At 52.8% G+C, this 18,778-nt stretch overlaps 7 protein-coding genes across 9 annotated transcripts; 4 read left to right on the forward strand and 3 right to left on the reverse strand.

Moving 5' to 3' along the window:
• Positions 1 to 616: 616 nt before the first annotated feature.
• AAFC00_005535 (uncharacterized protein) lies at positions 617 to 2,489 on the forward strand (the record flags this gene model as incomplete). Of its 2 annotated transcripts, none has more annotated exons than XM_069345332.1 (5): positions 617 to 702; positions 757 to 883; positions 942 to 988; positions 1,042 to 1,269; positions 1,319 to 2,489. In XM_069345332.1, the coding sequence occupies 5 exons, from the start codon at positions 617 to 619 to the stop codon at positions 2,487 to 2,489; spliced, it is 1,659 nt and encodes a 552-aa protein (XP_069203161.1). The 2 variants fall into 2 exon arrangements, with proteins under 2 accessions (XP_069203161.1, XP_069203162.1); XM_069345331.1 differs by having other exon boundaries at positions 653 to 702.
• Positions 2,490 to 4,104: 1,615 nt separating this feature from the next.
• Positions 4,105 to 5,364, forward strand: AAFC00_005536 (uncharacterized protein; the record flags this gene model as incomplete). Its single annotated transcript, XM_069345333.1, has 1 exon — positions 4,105 to 5,364. The coding sequence occupies one exon, from the start codon at positions 4,105 to 4,107 to the stop codon at positions 5,362 to 5,364; it is 1,260 nt and encodes a 419-aa protein (XP_069203163.1).
• A 2,121-nt stretch (positions 5,365 to 7,485) lies between these two features.
• Positions 7,486 to 8,281, reverse strand: AAFC00_005537 (uncharacterized protein; the record flags this gene model as incomplete). Its single annotated transcript, XM_069345334.1, has 3 exons — positions 7,486 to 7,983; positions 8,046 to 8,159; positions 8,219 to 8,281. The coding sequence occupies 3 exons, from the start codon at positions 8,279 to 8,281 to the stop codon at positions 7,486 to 7,488; spliced, it is 675 nt and encodes a 224-aa protein (XP_069203164.1).
• A 440-nt stretch (positions 8,282 to 8,721) lies between these two features.
• AAFC00_005538 (60S ribosomal protein uL29) lies at positions 8,722 to 9,505 on the forward strand (the record flags this gene model as incomplete). The annotated part of the gene is made up of 4 exons (XM_069345335.1): positions 8,722 to 8,724; positions 8,816 to 8,955; positions 9,169 to 9,394; positions 9,497 to 9,505. 4 exons carry the CDS (start codon positions 8,722 to 8,724, stop codon positions 9,503 to 9,505), a joined length of 378 nt encoding a protein of 125 aa, XP_069203165.1.
• Positions 9,506 to 10,693: 1,188 nt separating this feature from the next.
• On the reverse strand, positions 10,694 to 11,978 carry AAFC00_005539 (uncharacterized protein; the record flags this gene model as incomplete). The annotated part of the gene is made up of 2 exons (XM_069345336.1): positions 10,694 to 11,357; positions 11,422 to 11,978. The coding sequence occupies 2 exons, from the start codon at positions 11,976 to 11,978 to the stop codon at positions 10,694 to 10,696; spliced, it is 1,221 nt and encodes a 406-aa protein (XP_069203166.1).
• Positions 11,979 to 12,628: 650 nt separating this feature from the next.
• AAFC00_005540 (uncharacterized protein) lies at positions 12,629 to 14,945 on the forward strand (the record flags this gene model as incomplete). 2 transcript variants are annotated; one of them, XM_069345338.1, is made up of 4 exons in its annotated part: positions 12,629 to 13,079; positions 13,137 to 13,327; positions 13,382 to 13,765; positions 13,827 to 14,945. In XM_069345338.1, the coding sequence occupies 4 exons, from the start codon at positions 12,629 to 12,631 to the stop codon at positions 14,943 to 14,945; spliced, it is 2,145 nt and encodes a 714-aa protein (XP_069203167.1). The 2 variants fall into 2 exon arrangements, with proteins under 2 accessions (XP_069203167.1, XP_069203168.1); XM_069345337.1 differs by having other exon boundaries at positions 12,899 to 13,079.
• Positions 14,946 to 15,729: 784 nt separating this feature from the next.
• On the reverse strand, positions 15,730 to 18,193 carry AAFC00_005541 (uncharacterized protein; the record flags this gene model as incomplete). Its single annotated transcript, XM_069345339.1, has 2 exons — positions 15,730 to 17,913; positions 18,086 to 18,193. 2 exons carry the CDS (start codon positions 18,191 to 18,193, stop codon positions 15,730 to 15,732), a joined length of 2,292 nt encoding a protein of 763 aa, XP_069203169.1.
• Between the last annotated feature and the right edge of the window lie 585 nt (positions 18,194 to 18,778).

Genomic DNA, 18,778 nt, shown 5'->3' on the forward strand with positions numbered 1-18,778 from the left:
ACGTACGGCCACAGGCAGCTGAGAACTGGGCATCCCGTCCGCTCTGCCAGACATAAGCAGTTGACCGGCTGATTAGTACTACGGTGGGTGACCACGTGGGAATCCCAGCTGCTGTACGTTTTGATCTTTTGATCTTTGTTGCTCCACTTCAATCTTTTGCTCGTCGAATCGTCTCATGTGGGATGTGGCTGGCTGAGTTCTACAGATGGTGGAAGGTGGAGTAGCAGCCCACAGCCACTGGCAAGACGCATCCAGATGTGTGTCATTCTCAGTAATAATCCATATGTTGCTGTAATTGCAGGTTGGGGTCGCTCGCCTTAATATGTGTGATGATCTTGCGTGAGAATACCCAATATGAAGGATTATCCAATATGGAACAAACCCCTTGTCTATCCCGATATTACTCTATTTGGACACCGCATATGGTACCTGCTTGGGAAGGTGTCTCGAAAGAATGCTCCATCTGTTAGCACAAAACTACTCATGTTCCTCGGATTCGACTCCAAGCACTATATAGATTGTCCTTGAGCCTCGACTGATGAAAGTCACTTTGCCTTTACCACTGGCTATCCAGTCCTCCTGTACCATTTTCACACTCTCTGTTCTATGTTGCACCATGGGTGCTGCGACGCTGATACAGTTGTATCGTACTATGCCGGGCAGAATCGCCTCTAAGAGCCCATATTATATCTTGAGTGTGGTGTATGTACCTAAATTCGGCGAGACACAAGAGCCTGCAAAAGCTAACCCATATAGTTGCTCGGCGATGTTCTTAGATCTGTGTAACCTGAGCGCCATCACAATCGCTTTACCAACCATTCGCAATGAATTCAATGTTGCTGCGGGTGATCTGCAATGGGTCATTTCAGCATATGCTCTTACAGTAAGAGACTCGCCACACGGGAATAAAGTATCCGATGTAGTAATCATGAAAACGACAGTTCGGTGGCTTCTTGCTTTTGGGTGGACGGGGTGGAGATATGTTTGGGTAACGATGACAATAGATGGTATACTTCTGCTGCACAGCTGATACACAGACAGTCATCGCCGAGTCTTGATCTTTGGGATTTGCCTGTTCACTTTGTTTAGTCTTATCTGTGCACTTGCACCTACATTTGTTGGTCTTGTTGTTGCGAGAGCGTTTCAAGGCATCGGTGCTGCCTTTACGATACCGTCCGCCCAGGCTCACATTGCACTGCACTTTCCGAGTCCAGCTCAGAAGGCAAAAGCGTTGGGTCTTTGGGGTGCTTCGGGGTCTCTAGGTTTTATGTAAGTCATTCGTCACGATCGAACCCTGCGGGATTAATCTGTGAGAAAGCCTCGGCCTGGTTCTTGGAGGTGTTCTTACCAATTTCCTGGGATGGCGGTGGATTTTCTGGATCAGCCTCATCCTCTCCGGCATTGTATTACTTGCAGCTCTTCTGATGCTTCCTCATCGCCCAGCAGCCCCCTCCTCCGATCGTAACGGCAACGAGGACGCCAACGAGGAGGTGCAGCGTCCGAAGAAGTTCGTGCACTCCCTTCGTGAACGACTGATTCGATTTGACATTGTAGGTATCGCAATTGGACTACCTGGCATTCTTCTATTGACGTATGCTTTCACGACGGCAAATTCGGTCGGATGGCACACGACCCGAATTATCGTCACTTTTGTACTTGCGGCAGCTCTTCTGACCATCTTCGCTTCTCACGAGCGAAATGCTTCTCAAGCAATTCTGGCACCACACCTTTTCAGATCGCCATCGTTCGATTTGGCGCTCGTACTTGCAGTCAACACTTATGCAGTGCGACAGGGATGTACCTATTTCCTCACGGTACAGCTACAGTCCTACGGCAACAGTCCCATCTATACCTCTGTTCTGTACATTCCGCTCGGTATCAGCGCATTGGTCACCAATACTTCTGCCGGTCGATTGGTTCCTATTTTGGGCGCTCGATTCATGTTCATCGTTGGCTGGGCTCTAGCTATACCGGGCGTTCTCTTGTTCGCTTTTATCACTGAACATACCTCGTATTGGCGCTTCACATTTCCTGGCATGATCCTATATATTGCTGGTATCGGGGCAGTCTACATCACATCCAAACTCGTGGTTGTTTCATCGGCCTCGAAGAGTGACCAAGGTGCTGCAGCTGGGGTGTTCAACGTCGCCCTGCAGGTTGGTGGGTCGGTTGTTGGACTCGCAGTCCTGACAGCAGTGGGTCAGGAAATCGAGAAGAAGTACGGAGACGCAAGCCTTCCTTCTGGCACACTCAGCCATGTTGGGTATGAGAGCATCTACTTCAGTTGCGTCATACTCTGTGGTATAGGCTTGCTGATTAGCGTATTTGCGATCAAGGTCCCTGATAGCATGCGTGGTAGCTATTGGCACAAGCCTGGGCAAGGTGCAACACAAGCTGTGCCAGAGACGTCGCCGGCGGGTCTGGCGGAGGGGGATGAAGTGGAACTTGTAGTTATGAACGGCAACAGCACTGCGATCCCGAGGAGCTGATGTCGGGCATCCCATCACGCTTTGGTTGAGCAAGGGTCCCTGTAGAAGTCGAGGCAATTCCGAAAGATGATAGCACTGATTACTGCGACTTCGCCGTATGCCTGAATTGAAGCCTCATATCGAACCGGTCAGAGTACAAGTACGTCGATAATGTCAAGAAGAACCGTAGGCGGGACATGGATACATAAGGTAAGGTGAGGTACCTTGAGAAAGGTACAAAGTCCGGCAGATGTACCAACGAAGGTCAAAGTGAACCTAAGCAATGGTACGTACTGTATGTATTGAACTCTCGACCGAGATTCATGAGATGTGGTGAAACTCATGAGGCTCGACAGTGAGAGTTGAGCTTGCCAAGATAGAGGCATCCCACGAGAGGTGCAATAGATTGAATCACAATATAGGCACGCGAGTGTCTGCCTGACAAAAGCATCCTTGAAGCTGTAGAGAAGTCATTTTATACAACCTTGCAGCTTGAGGTCCTGTCTCGCAAATCTCAGGTAGCTTTGAGATGGTGTAGAGAGACAAGTTGATCCAGAGGTCAAAGCAGACCGGCACGAGGCAACGAAGGGTGGAATTGATCACAAGTATACACGAGTAAGCTTTGGTAATCCGGGCTTATACAGCAGCGTCAGCGTGTGTTTTTAGTGGGCGTTGCGCAGAGCCCGATTCGCACATGCCACATACCGGCATCTTGTCAGTGCTAAGCAGCAGCAGAAGCAGTGGCAGCAACAGTGCAGAGTATCGACAGCAGCAGCAGTAGCAGTAGTAGCAGTTACTAGTAGCAGAAGCAGCAGTCCATCTCCAATCCATCACTTACCTTATAGTGCATCGACAAAATACTTTGCATACATACAGCACATCATCCATCCAACCCTTTCCCCGTGCTTCCCATCCCACTTCTTATATACACATTCACACACGCACAAAACTCTCTCACTGCGCCGTTGCTGCAGCTCCACCGCCGAGTTGCACCAACCCCTCCATAATTCTCTTTTACCAAGAAGTCAACCATCAACACCGCTCAACGTGGCTTCACACACATTACGCTCACCATCCTATCACATTCAGTCAAGGACCCTGAGCTATTTCGAGCAGCAGATCGCGCCCGACAGACAAGCGCTGCAGGATTGGGCCACAAAGGTTCCACGACCACGCGAGGAACCCCCTCAACGATATCGATTCGTTGCGCAACTCATCACCGCCATCAAAGCCACCCAGACCAGCAAGACTCTTGGCCAGTGGCTCCGCGTTCTCTGTCAACATCACACCGAACTTCACTTTGCACCTGTCGCCGACCTCGCGAAACCATCGCCCGCCGAAGCACCAGCCGTCGCCGCACTCGTCGCCCAGCAACGGTGCATCCCCTGGGTAGAGAAGCTCATCCAAGCACGCTACAGCGAAGAGAAACAAGCCGAAGCGGAGTTCCGTTCTAGAGTGCGCGAACTACTCTCGCTTCCAGAACCTTCAGCGTTCGATCAAAAGACCAGTCTAGCGCACGAAAAAAGACCGAGAGTCGAGTTCGAGAAGAACGACAGCGAGTCATCAGCCCTTGCAGAGTCGGAAAGGAAGAAGAGGAAGCTCGTCGAAAGTCAGTGGGCAGATCAATTAATCAACCATGTCGTCCAGTAGTCAGGTTGCCGAATCATGGATCTCGGCCTTCTGTGGCCTGGTTGGCCATGAGTATTTTGCCGAAGTCAGCGAAGACTTTATCGAGGACGATTTCAACCTGACCGGCCTGCAATCTCAAGTGCCCATGTACAAGGAGGCGCTGGAGATGATCCTGGACGTGGAACCCGAAGACGATGACATTTCTGACGAAGACGATGACGATGACGACCGCAGCGACGACATGGAACCGTCGTATCATGACCCTTATGTTTCGCGGCGCGAAGAGCGCCGCCACTTGCGCATGGCCTCAGACCTGTCCGTGATCGAGTCGTCCGCGGAGATGCTGTACGGCCTTATACACCAGCGCTTCATTACTTCACGCCAGGGTATTCAGCAAATGGCAGAGAAATACGAAATGGGCCACTTTGGCTTCTGTCCACGAGTCTTCTGCGGCAGTGCCAAGGTGCTCCCTGTCGGCTGCTCTGACATTCCCGGGCAGGAGACGGTGAAGCTGTTCTGTCCCAGCTGCCTCGACGTCTACACCCCGCCAAACTCGCGATTCCAGTCCGTCGACGGCGCGTTTTTTGGCACAACCTTCGGCTGCCTCTTTTTCATGACCTTTCCTGAACTCGATGTCGGTGGTCAGAAGATTGTCGTCTCTACGCCTAGCCTGGCTGACCAGCAACCACTGGAATCGTCGAGACGCAGATCCTCACTTACATCGTCCGTGTCGAACAACACTGCGACACCCACGGCCGCGTCAAATACTTCACATCATCACGGTCACCATAAGGAGAAGACTCTACCCCCACAACCTTCATCTATCAACGGAATGGCTTCTCACAACCTCGCACCAGGCCTAGGCAGCGGCAACATTTACGAACCACGCATCTATGGATTCCGAGTCTCTGAATTTGCCAAATCGGGGCCGCGAATGAAGTGGTTGCGAATGCGACCGGCTGATATCAACGAGCTGAACGAGGTAGCAATCTGGGAGCAAGTGCGGGCATACTCAGAGCAGCAGCCTGATGCCAGCAGTGGTCCGTCGGCAGCAACGGACTCTACAGCGGCGGGTGGGAAAGAAGGCGATGGCAGCGAGGACATGGACGTTCTGGACGAAGAGGAAGATCCAGAAGAAGGTTCGTTAGAGAATGCAGACGAGCAAGCGCTGGCAGGCGGCGCGTCGGCCTCGAACGGTAGCAGGAGAGCAGCGGGCGGTAGGAGGAGAGTGGGCGATGACATAGAAGGTGGAGGAGCAAGAGTCTGATGGGTCGCGCTCGTGTCTCTTTGGATTTTCTCTTTGAAAGCGCAGATAGCGAGGGGCAGGTTCACTGGGTGGTGTGTGTGCAGAGTGGAGATTCGATTCCTTGAGCATATAATAGGGTTTTCGCAGGGGGTATGCGATTTCTTGCTTCTTCCCCCAATGGCGACGGACGGTGCGTATATGGGATGATGGGTAGGAGGAGTCGCAATAGGTAAACTGTTGATGTACTACGCATCAGCGAATGCATGGTGGCGTTTATATTCCTGATTTGTTGCTTTGCAACGGCCGATCTGGTTTTGATGCGCTTTCTGATGTTTGGATTCTTGATTGACGAGAGGGTCTAAGTGATATTTTTGGTATCAATGACATAGATCACAAATAAATGCTTGCCAGGTCGAAACGTAGAGTAAATCCAAAGTTCACATTGGAGACTTGTGCTAAGAATGCAAATGACGATCGAATCACTGGCTTCTTCTGCATCAATATATGTAGTATCGATTCATCACGATGCTAGACATACTACCGACCCAAGATCCACTCCTACAACTAGATGGCTATAATTTATGAGAGGATGGTCGCCTCGGGGGTGATGTCAGATCTCCGCAACGACGCTATACCCTTCCAGGACAGCACGCATTGCGTAGCAGTGACAAAGTCTCCAGTTTCCAACAAACTACATCATAACAGGTATATTACTTCTGACCATCTCGACGTTCAAACACATTCACGGTCTGCGCGTCTGAAAAGAAGCATGACTTCGAGAGCACCATCGCTGGTCTGCCTACGGGCACTACGAGCAATCACAGCGCCCGAGGCACGCCGACGGTGTCTTCTAATCGCCCCTACGTCTTCGGTGGTGCGGTTCTATGCAACCACCCCCCTTCGCAACCACAAGCACAACCAACACCTACGCCTGTATCATCATCACCGAACGATGACAAGCCCAATGCTTCCACCGCCTCATCTACAACACCACCCCCAAACACCACCACGACGAAGCCAGCCCCCCCAGCAGCAGCAGCAGCAGCAGCAGCAGCAGCAGCGCTTCAATACACCGGCCGCCCCAAACCGACCGCAGAACCACGCCCGGACCTCCTCGACCCAGCAGCAAAAGACACAGACGACCCGATCCCGCGCCCGCTCGCACGACCCATCGGCGTGCCCATCCCGCCACAAGCAGGCGAGAACAGCGGCGTCGACAGCCGCAGCTGGAAGCAACGGCGCGACGACTTCGTAGACTACGAGAAGCACATCGCGCGACGCCAGAAGCTGGCCTCTACGCTGTACAGACCGTATTTCAGGGATTTCAGCGCCATGCGCCATTTCAAGGGCAAGACGTTCCTCGCGAATGAGAGGTTGTTTCGGGCCGAGCAGGCGCTGTGGTTTCCGAATTTGAGAGGGTTGACGCTCGAGGGTGGGGCGCAGGCGAGGGATACCACGCCTGTGTTACAAGGGAAGGTCTCGGTTTTGACGCTCTATTCTAGTGCGTGGGGAGAACACCAGGTCAAGAGCTTTGTGGACGAGACGCAGAACCCGGGCGTCGCGCAGCTGTTGAGCGAGTATAAAGATGTGGCGCAGGGTGTTGAGGTCAATGTCGAGCCGAACACTGCAAAGTGGTGGCTCGTCAGGGCCTTCATGTATAGACTGAGAGCGGTCAGAGAAAAGGCGCAGTGGGGCAGGTACTTTGTCGTCAAGAGCGGAGTCGACGAGGAGTTGCGCACTGCGATTGGCGCGCTGAACTCCAGGGTCGGGTATACGTATCTGTTGGACAGAGAGTGTAAGATCAGATGGGCGGGTAGTGCGCAGGCCATGGAGGATGAGAAGGAGAGCTTGCTGAATGGGTTGAGGAAGTTGGCCGCCGAGGCGAGGGCGGCGACCAAGGCTACGACTAAGTGAACAACAACAACAACAGCAGCCTCTTCTTTCTTTGTGGTGGATGATGGCAATGTTAATGATAACCAAAAAGCAAAAATCTCTCCTCGATCGATTCATGATACCGCTCTGCTCCCTGTCTATACATATAATGTACCAAAGCGGGTAGTATTGTCGCCAATGAAACTCCCCGAACGCCATACCATAACCGGCCTGCAAATGTGTGGGAAATAGCGCAACTTTTCTCCTTGATCATGACAGAGACCAGAACAGCAAAAAGCAAAACGCAATAAAGCTGCCGAGAATAATGCCATCTCTCCTCTTCTTGTTTCCGATCCTCTGAATCAATCCATTGATGCCCGGCACCTGACTGGCCGCGCCCACAATCCTGCGGTTGATATTGGCAAACGTCTCCCTCTGCAGGCCAAAGTTCTCGTTGATGGCATACGCCTGGCTCAGCACGCTGTCGACCATATTGTGGCTGTTGTCGATGCGCCCCCTCTCCTGCAGCATGTACTCTGCCTCTGCGTCCTCCGGGTGTTGCGAGCGGTAGGCGTTGATGTCGCTGCGGACGTTGGAGAGCAGGTTCGCGCGGTCGCGCGAGGAGCTGATTTGCGATTTCAACCGGTTCAACTCCGTGCGGTGCTGCGTCAAGATCTCGCGGTGGCGCGCCAGGTTCGTGGACTTGAGCGCCGAGGCTTGCGCTTCGGAGTCCAGGAGTCGCGTCAGTTGGGACAGGAGGGCTGAGCGCTGCAGGCGTCAGTCAGGGATCGGTTGTTGCGCCTTTTGGAAGGGACAGGAAATTGTCATACTCGTTCTAGGATGTCTTGCAGTTGTGACTCGGTCTTGGATTCGTCGTCGGTCGGCGTCGGCGGGATGTTGGACATGGAGGCATATTGCGAGTATGTGTGGAAGAGGGCGTCTGTCTGTCGGTTGGTTAGCTTCGTGGTGTGAGGAAGGAAGCAGAGCTGGGAGTGGCGATTACTTGAGTCTCTAGTGATCGCGCTTGTTGCCTGAGCTGGGCCCAGCTGCCCGAAGGTGCGGCCATTGTGTACTGAGGGTGGAGTATAGGCAGGTGGTTAGTGGCAGGTAATTTAGTAGTGGTCGTAGCAATAGTAGCAATAGTAGCAATAGTAGCAATAGTTACCTTGTCTCCCCGTCTCCACAAAGAAGCCGCAACACATGGCGAGTGACGTTGCCTCGCTCGGGTCGGCCTTGGCATCGCTCGAAACGCCGACCGTCGAGTGAGGTACTTGCATAAGATACATCTGTTGCAAGGGGAAGGGTCCAGATGACTGCACGCACAGAAGTCGGCCAGATGCAGACTAGCGCTTGAGACGAGCCCACCGAAGAATTTCCATTAAGCGACGCCGACTTGCCGCAACTCCCCAACTCATCGCGAAATCTGCACTGAGGATTTTCGAAGAAGGCAGGACTGACAATTTACGACCCATCCCACCGTCTCTCCCCACTAACCCATCAGCAAAAATGGTGCGCAATCCCATCATCCTCTCGGAGACTCCATTTCGACTTTTCTCTGCAAAACACAGGACGAAATGCTGACTCCTTCTCGCTGTAACAGTCCGCAAAGGTTAAGGCCGCCCAGCTTTGGGGAAAGAACAAGGAGGAGCTCCAGTCCCAATTGACTGAGCTCAAGAGCGAGCTTGTGCAGCTCCGCACCCAGAAGATCACCGGTTCTGGATCCAGCAAGCTCAACAGAATGTGCGTTTCTTCCCCTTTGGTCTTCGAATGCATCACGAGGGAGGAGGACGAGGGAGGAGGGAGAGGGCAGAAGGACTCGATCGCCAGGGGTCCCGACGTGGGGGAGAGGAGGAGACGATGACGATCAGAAGAAGAAAAAGAATCGCGAAAGAATTGAGAGACAGGAAGAAAATGGCCACAGAACATGATCGCTGATTTCTCTTCTACCAACAGCCACGACGTCCGCAAGTCGATCGCCCGTGTCCTCACCGTCATCAACATCAACCAGCGCTCGCAACTCCGCATCTTCTACAAGAACAAGAAGTACCTCCCTCTTGATCTCCGCTCCAAGCAGACTCGCGCCATCCGCCGTGCTCTTACCAAGGACGAGAAGAGCATCGTCTCGGAGAAGCAGAAGAAGAAGCAGATCCACTTCCCCCAGCGCAACTTTGCCGTCAAGGTCAGCAACAACCTCTTTTTTCAGCAGCAATCTCGCCCTACATTGTCTACGGCGCGCAATGTCTATCGTTAGTGACTCTACTGACACCTTCTCTCTCCACAGGCCCAGTAAATGTCGTAAAATTTTCTCCTCGTGGCGCTCTTCTTCGGGAAATGATATCTGGCTGGACACTGCTGCAATTCATCAGGTTAGCGATGTAGCTCAAAAAATGCGCATAAATGATGGCGTTGAAAATGAGATTACGCTGGGTACAAAAATAACCTACGTTTTGATGTCCTACAATCCGAGCGACCCCGCTTTTTCTTCTGTCTCACATCATCTCAAGGCTCACGATTTGCGTCACTCATGCTTGCTCATCCATGCTCAGCATATGCGTGATCTGAGGAAAGGGGCGACAGACGATTTTCCTTGTCTCCACCAGACGCACTGAGGCAGATCCGACGCCAGTTTCTTCGTTGCAGATGTGTCGCAATGGACCGGGATACGTATCACCAGCGGTGCTAGTCAAACGAAAAATGATATCTTCCCGATCGAACAAAAAAATATTATTATCCCCGGATCATCGCTGCTTGCACTGTAGCATACTTCCCGGTCTGCATTTCACTTTCGATCTACCATGGTCACTACTGCTTCCATATTTCCCACTGGTCTGACATGTCGAAGCACAATTGGACTCATGCCAATGCGACGAAACACCCTAATGTCGATCCTATCTTCTGTCAGCCAGCAGCTCTATGGTATGATGTACCTCATTGCAACCCCTAGAGCAGTGCCTGTGGTACATTATAAGTTGTTTTCTTAAAGGTCATCGTTGTTACCTCGTGACGTAGTGTCATATATCCTAGCGTGAGTTCCAGTTGATCAAGAGACTCCTAGTGTAGAGCGTACAAGTCCGCGCAGCCTAAGGTAGGTGCATAAGCTCTGTTATCGTGATGCACTACAACAGAAAGTAATACTTGGTGTTACCGGTCGTGGTCGACATGTTGCACGGCTTGACGTCTTGTCTTATTTATCATTCAATCAGTAGATCAGTGAAGCTTAGGTATTGACAAGCATGAAATCGGGTTGCTTCTTCTCGGCTTTCTCGTTGATTGCAAGCTGGGTGGTCGAGTCTTCGGGTCCTTGTCTATTGCTATCCCCCTTCCCACATGTGATCAGGTACACCAGCCATAGAAGTGGCAGATTGCTTTTTCGTGCATTGCCATTTTTAATCTATATATATATGTATAACTTTTCCCGATTCTGTCACACCCATAGAGATGGGAACGAGGAAAAGAAGAGAAGACATGATGAAAACAATCACATGCCCTGCATCTCCTGATCATCTCCATCGTCATCGTCATCGTCATCGTCATCATCATCGATCCCATCCCACTCGGCCTCATCCTCATCATCATCCTCCGCAGGCGGCGGCCCAAGCACATCATTAAGCCGCCCTACCAACTCCTCAGCATGCTCCTTGAGTCTCTCATCCTCGTACTCGAGCGTCCTGTACAGCTTCAGACAACTGAGCAGCCAGGCGCGAGAATTGCGCAACACAGCCATGATCTCGGCGTTTTGCGCCCCGGCATCAGACATGTCCGATTCGTCAGCGACTGCCGCGGCGCGTTTCTTTTCCGCGACCAGGTGCAGGCACCACCCGCCTAGATAGGCGGCTTCGACGGACTCGTCGTCTTCGAGCGCGAGCCGCTCGAGTACGTCCATTGCTTCTTCTTCCATTTCGGCTTCCATTAGCAGGCGCGCGAGCGAGACGCGTGTCGGGAAGTCCGGGACTAAGGGGTCTTCCGGGTCCAGGCGGCGCCACAGCGAGATGCTGCGTGTGAGTGCTGAGCGGGCGTCGTCGAGCTTGAGCTGTGAGAGACGGATCGAGGCGAGGGTTTGGAGCACGGAGGGCGAGTCCGGGGTTACGAGGAGGGCTTCGGTTATTAGTGATTCGCAGCGGGCTTCCGCGTCCTGTTCCCATCTGGTTGGTGTCAGTCAGATCAAGTCAAATCGAGGTGAAAGAGCGTAGGGGATAAAAGACTTACGATAGATCCGTCATGTAAACCTCAGCAACGGCGCACAAAGCCTCGGCCAACTTCTCTCTCTTCTCCTCGAGCTGCATCTCTCTCGCTTCCTTTTCTTCATCCGAAGCGCGTGCGACGTCCTGGTTCTCGAGCGTCGAGATCTCATGCTGCAGCGCCCGCACTCCCTTCTCGAACCACCCTACACTCTCAGACCCGCCCTCCTCGCACAACTGCGCCAACCAGAGAAACTTCTCTGCGCCGCCGCCCAGAGCCTCGGGGATCTGGCCCTCGGGGTCGAGTTCCGTGGCTTGGATGAAGTATGCGCGCGCGTCCTCGACATTGCCCAGCTCGACGTTGACTTCTCCCAGAAGATTCAGCGCCGGCAGTTGCAGTTGAGGCTGGGAAGGCGGCAGAGCCGCGAGCAGGCGCTGGGCGGTCGACAGGGCGGCTTCCGGGTCGGTTTGCTCGAGGTGCGCGATCGCTTGCGCGTACAGCTGTTCTGGCGTCTCGGTTGGTGCTGTTGTCGTCGAGGCGCCGCTGGCTTTTGCGCCGCGCGTGTCGTTTTTCGTCTTGGCCATTGTGGATTGAGATTCTTGTCTCTTCTTGCTCGTTTGGATAGGAGTATGGATCCGGGGTGTGTGCAGCTTTGTGCTGAATGGCCTGCAGAAGGTCGATAGGGGCGAATCGTTAAGCCAATTACTTGTAATACTAGTGGTGAGCTGCTGCGCAGTTTCAAAGCGACCAGCGCAGAGAGTATCAATGGCTTCAATTTTGTTTCTGCTCTTTTCGAAAATAAATGTCGCGTAGGAACTTCAACTGCTTCTCCAACTTTTTAGAGAAACATTTTGACGCTTGGACCAGAGATTGCGCGGAGACGTCATTTTGCTAACGCCGAGCGTGCATGGCTGCCTTGCCTTGTGTCTTTCTTCTTACTACCATGCCTTATATTGTTGTAAGGTCTGCAAGTGTTGGATGTGAGCGAGCACATGCTGTCTCAATTGAGCCAACGGTAACACACTTACGAGTGAGATCACTCCAGTGGAAATCCTTCAGCAATCAGACTAGAATGTAGTCAAGCGTCCTGCATGCTACAGGTGTTTTCATACTTGGAGGACTACATCAAGGCCTAGGTTGACGTGGGAAACCATGTCTTTGTGTCGGCTCACTACTTTCCATTTCATTTCATTGCTTCTCGCTTTCTCTTCTTTTCCTTTTCCTCTATTAGACCATGAGTAAAATGCAGACTCCAGAGCAGAAAAAGGTTGCGTTCGACCAACTATATGCTTTGGATCAGTCGGACGGAGAGGGCGACCCTGGCCTTTCCGCTTCACTAGAAGCACTGAGTGGCAAGCGATTACACAATTCAGATACAATTCCATCAACCACAACGAGAAAAAACACATCCATAAATCGCTCGGTCTCTACTCCATTTCCTCCTGGTGGACAATTACGACATGTGGAAGCAATCACGGTAAACTCGTTATCAGACGAGGCGGACATGGTCAAAGAAACACAGTCACGGCAACTCAGGAGAAGTGCAACAATCACTGGAGCCGAGAAGGGCGCACCCGTCACATGCTCTTCATCAGCCATTCCTAGAGCACTGGGTAAACGTAAACGGGATGCCGAAATCAAACTCGCCCCTGAAGACCACCGTGTTTTCTCCGGGCTACACTTTTGTACATTCGAGGCATCTGACAATATTCATTGCATCACAGCTGACAGCAAACAATCAGACTTCTTCCCAAATGACGAAATCCACCCCGCTCGTCGTGCAAGAATCATCAAGGCGCTAGAGTATGGCGCGACCTGGCAGAGAGAATGGAGCCCATCCATCACTCACCTCGTGGTCGACAACAGCATGAAGTGGGACAGTGTCCTCAGCTATCTCTCCACCAGAGGTGGTCTTCCTTCGAAAGAGATCCCTGTGCGTCGCAATTCAGTCGTGCCATAGAACAGAGAAAAAGCTAACTTCTCCAAGCCAAATGTTGTTGTAGTCAACGAAGACTACCCTTCCGATTGCATCACCTATCGTGTCATGGTGCATCCCAAGCAGATCCAGTATCTAGTCAATGGGTATACTCCGCCTGTAACTAAGCCTACAGAGACTGCAGAAACAAGTGCGCAAGCTGTACCCGTCACAGGGTCGTCACAGGTCTCGGATGAGTCGCTGCAACCCAAGCCCCCTGGAAGCAAAGTCAGGGCCAAGCAGCCACAAACTCCGTCGAGAACAGAGGAGACGCCCAGTCTACCATCAGCCGCTGCAGCACCATCAAACGAAAACAGTAACGAAGGCAGTAACGGACAGACTGGTGGGGACGAGCTTGACGCCGCCATTCGTGATGCCAAGGGCATCGATGAATCGGTATGTGTTCCTTCTGAGCATCCATCGTGCTAGAGGGACAGTGCACTTATATCAACTTCAGGACATGCAAGATCAATCAGAGGAACCAACAGCAACAACAACAGCACCTTGGCAGCAGAACTTCCAGTGCATGCACAAACACACTGGAGGCGCCAACGACACCAACAACACCGGGCCAAACACACGCACCTTACAAATCCTGACCGAGCTATCAGACTACTACACAACCATGCAAGACCCCTGGCGCTCAAAATCCTACCGCAGCGCCATCGCCACCCTCCGCAAACACCCCACCCGCATAACAACCAAAGCGCAAGCCCTCAGCCTGCCGGGAATCGGCGACTCAATCGCCGAGAAAATCGAAGAAATCGTGCAAACCAACCGGCTGCGCAAAGTCGCCTACACGACGCTCGACCCCACGCAAAAGATCCTCCAGACCTTCCTCAAGATCCACGGCGTGGGCTACCCGACGGCCTCGCGCTGGGTCGCAGCCGGCCACCGCACACTGCACGACGTGATGAAAAACGCCGCATCTCTCGACCTGACGCCCAACCAGCGCATCGGAATCGAGCACTACGACGACTTCAACGCGCGCATCCCGCGCTCCGAAGTCGAGCGGCACGCGAACATCGTGCGCAGCGCACTACAAGGCCTGACGTCGCCATCGGAGACCTACGCAGTCTACACCATGGGCTCGTACCGGCGCGGCGCCGAGTCGTCGGGGGACATCGACCTGCTCATCACGGCGTCGGCGTCGACTCCTCTGTCCTCGATCCGCGCCACCGTCGTCGAGCGCCTCGTGCCTCTGCTCACCCGCACAGGATATCTAGTCGCCACACTGGCGCAGACGGCGCTCTCAGACGGCACGAAATGGCAGGGCGCGTGTCGGCTGCCGAACGCGCATATCTGGCGCCGACTGGACCTCTTGCTCGTCCCCGAGGCTGAGCTGGGCGCTGCGCTGATTTACTTCACTGGAAACGATATCTTCAATCGCAGTCTGCGGCTGCTGGCTGGGCGCAAGGGTATGCGGTTGAATCAGAGGGGGCTGTATAGGGATGTCATGAGCGGCGAGGGGCGGGAGAAGGTTACTGAGGGGGAGCTGGTGGAGGGGAGGGATGAAAGGGTGATCTTCAAGGCGTTGGGCGTGCCGTGGAGACCGCCTAATCATAGGATCTGTTGATTTGAAGTACATGGCGTGCGCACGTGGAGAATGCTGGCTTGGTTGGTATGCGGGGCGAGAGAAAAGTGTCAATCGGTCGTTCGCCCCCCAGGTAATAAGTTGGGATGAAAACATTGTGATTTGAATAGACACGACAGCGATGATATCCCTCCACTTCTTCAGAACCAAACACATTCATCCGAAGTAGACAAGAGTCGACCAAGCCCTCTAGCATCTCCCAAACACCCAAGCCACGAGGAAGCGAAGAACAAGAACAAAAGCAGCCGCGTGAAAAGCTAAGATCCAATGAACACAAATGACCAGATACGAACTTATACCAGGCATGAACAAGAATAGCAAAAGAAAGGGGGGGTATTTGTTGCATCAAGAAAGCAAAAAAACAGCCAAGACAAGACAGGAACAGAAGAAAGGGCAGGCGGCTCGCGCACCGATATGAACTAGCCTTGCTTTGCCTCCCATCTGCGCCTTTGAAGAAGGAATATCGACTGCGGGAAAATCAGGTAGGTCTGACTTCGCAGTAGAGGGAGAAGAAGAAGCGAAACAAAAAGGGCCGAGTGAAGCCGCCAGCGCCATGCTAAAAATCGGAATCAAGGCAAACGTGGAGAGAAAACAAACACGAGAAAGTGAAGAAAGCAAAAAGGGGATAAGCGGAAAGGGGATCGAGAAGAGCGACAGCGAAACTTCCGCAATGTACAAATAGCCGTGGCAGAAATTAAGAATATCCGGGAAAATCACACAAGATGGCGACACCATGCATTCGATCGAGAACGCCACTTCCACACTTTCACACAGGCAAAAGCAGCGGAGCCAGGAACTTGAGATCCCAAGCTCTGGCGCCCTTGGCCTCTTCTCCCTCCCACGCCAGTTTGTTCAGCTCCTGGTCACTGAGACCGTGAACGGTCCAGAGATCTTTGGCTTTGAGTCCTGTGCGTTCGATCCACTTGGCAGCGAGCTGCTGCTGGCTGTCGGCGCCTTCTGTGTCTGGAGAGATGACGACAGGGAGAGCCTTATTGATGGTGGATATGACTGATAGGGTGTCATCATCGGATATGTGGATCGTAGGTGGAAGGCCACGCATACGAAGCAGAAGTTGAAGGAGTTCGGCGAATCTGTAGCCTTGAGGCCAGTAGTTTGAGGGAGAATTGGGAAGAGGCCACTCTGATGAGACGCCAGTGTCTATTCCGTGGTTGTCAAGTCCCGTCACAGCGCCGTTCTCGCTGTCAGGAGTAATGGTGATTCTGGTGGCGTCAAGGGCTTTGGTCCCCCCTGCATCGGTCGCGCATGCAGTCACCGGGTCGAAAGAGCGGTAGAGCGCTGTCATCCTCTCCACACAGTTCAACATGATGACGGCAGACAAGAAGGTCAGGAAAGTGGACGACTGTTGTCGCTGAAGAAGTCGACGCTCGAGCTCGTTCAGGGCTACCTTGGCCTGCTTTTGGCAATATCGTTCGGCGGCATCTTGCAATTGAGCATGCATAATATGGTAGTCTTCGCTCTCAGGATGAAATATGAGCCGACTCCCAACACTGTTATCAGATGAGTCCGAATGGTCGTTCTTCGTACCCGAGGCCAAGACGTGCTCCGCGAGAGGCTGGTCCTGTCCGTTGTAGGCAATGGTCCATAGCGGTTTCTGAGAAACGAGTATGTTGGTAGCGCACCAAAGATGGACAAATTTGGTCATCAGGGCATCGTTGTTTTCAGCAGACAACTCTACAGCCATTTCCAGAGTGGCATTAATGATCGGCGAGACCTCAGCAGCGATGCATTGAGGGACGGCAGCATTGATATACCGCTCGAGCTTCACCGCTAGCGTGTCTTCGGTCTTGAAACTCAGCAAGTATATGTCTGCTGGGGGCGAGTCATCTTGTCGATGATTTACAAGCTCGGGGTCAAAGCCATCCTCGGCCAGATGGCCACAGCGATTGGTCTTCAAAGCCGGGAATGTTCCATACGAATTTGACTCGGGGAACAGAGTGGCCTCTATCCTGCCAGCAACAGACTGGGGCTCGTTGCCGTTCAGGGATGCATAGACCTTGGCCCGATCCTTGCTGTAGAAGTATGCGGTCGAATAGAGGGCGAACTCGTCAGCGACGCGTGTCCGGATACACGCGCCCTTCCACAGTCTCGCAGCCTCGATGTTCTTGCAAGTGCCACAAGGAGTCCCTTCTGAGCAAGGCTTCTTAAGCATGCGACATCTGAGACAAGCACCTTTCTTACGAACATTTTGTACCTCCTTCCGCCTCTCCTCGCTGAATCTGCCTCGTGCCTTGCTCTTGTTTGCTCGCTGTAGTAATCCAAATCCACCGTGGGTCATGGCAAAGGAGGACGTTTGGTCGTCGTTGAAGTGGGCGGTAGGAGGTGAATTGTCGGCAGAGTGCTGGCGCAGAAGAGGATCAACGGCTGGAGGAGGTCGCTCGGCATAGTAGGAGAGGTACGAGTTGGGGATGGTCGGATCCGGGGCTGGCGACGCCTTTCTCTTCTTCCCTCGCGTGCCATGAGCCCGCGAGTGTTGCATGGCAGCTTCAGCCAATTGTTCGTTTGTTGAGACCACTGCAGTTTCGTCGAGGTTCGGAGGCGTGGTCGAAGGAGTGAAAGACGCGCCAATGCGTGCATGAGGATCGCCCACTGAGGGCACGTCTTCATCCTCGTCCATGTGCTGCTGCAACTGAGCGATGAAGTTGTCATCAGCTACAACCTGTCCGTTGGCCTGCAATTGACGCGAAACCTCAGCCAGAGCATCCAATCCAGATGGTTCTCTCTGGGTCGCGAACGGCAGCATGTCCGTGGGCGTCGGAAGCTGCCCATACTGGCCATTGGTATTGTTGATACCAGAAAGAGACTGTTGCTGCGAGTGATGCGATGGTGTCTCAGCAGGCTGCCACAGCGCTCTTGCCCGGTCCGCCTGAGTGATCTTGGGACATTTTTCAAAGAGGTGTCGAATCAAACTGTCAGGTCGACCTTTGGGAAACTGTGAGATGAGATTAGTATATTCAGATTCAGCACATGGAAAAGAATTGTAGATTCTTGTTCGCTCTTTCTAGACGAAAAGTAAAGGAGGAAGGAGACGAAAGAAAAGTAAAAGCAGAGAAAACGAGAGAGATAAAAAGACGATGATTAAAAGACGAGCAAGGGGGACTCACCACTTCGCCACATCTCCTACAGGTATGCTGATATCTATTGCTCTGATCATTTAATTTGGGGCCACGCTCAAAGAACTCCAATATCAGCGCATTTGGTTTTCGACCCATGCTAGGCCAGAACACGAACAAGCTTAGCTTGCCGGTGCTGAACCTCCCATGAGAGAATCGAGTTCGCCCTTGCTGGCAATCCTGTTAATTGCGACAAGAAAGTAAACAGAGAACCCTCCCAAAAAGAATAAAATGGTCTTTGTTGATCTATTTGTTCTATCCACTTTCCCCCTCGTGAAGCACCGAAGGCGGTGAGAGATGATGGTCGGCTTTCTGGTGACGTTGTCCGCCGACAATGCCAAGCTCGGGGATTAAGTGCGACCTGCAGTCTGTGGTTCCCATGAATCCCCGCGGCGGTGGGTCTCCTCGACATGGTTGTGGTTACTATTAGGTGCACTTCTGATCTTTGTCTCCATCACGAAGATTGCGATCTCTTACGAGGCTATCCGTCTGCTCTTGCAGGGTAATGGGGAGAGTCCGGAGAGCTCAAATGTCGGCTTGCCATGGAAAGAGCTTGCAGAGGCTGAAGACGAGGAATGAGGAAGGTACATGTAAGTCCAGTACAGCACGACTGGAAGCAGGTAAGTGCAGCAAACCCCACCTGCGATAAGGACCTGTTGGAGACCAAAGCACACACTTGGGACA

The sequence above is a fragment of the Neodothiora populina genome, assembly GCF_041146345.1.
Source record: "Neodothiora populina strain CPC 39397 chromosome Unknown canker_contig_5, whole genome shotgun sequence".
NCBI lineage: Eukaryota > Fungi > Ascomycota > Dothideomycetes > Dothideales > Dothioraceae > Neodothiora > Neodothiora populina.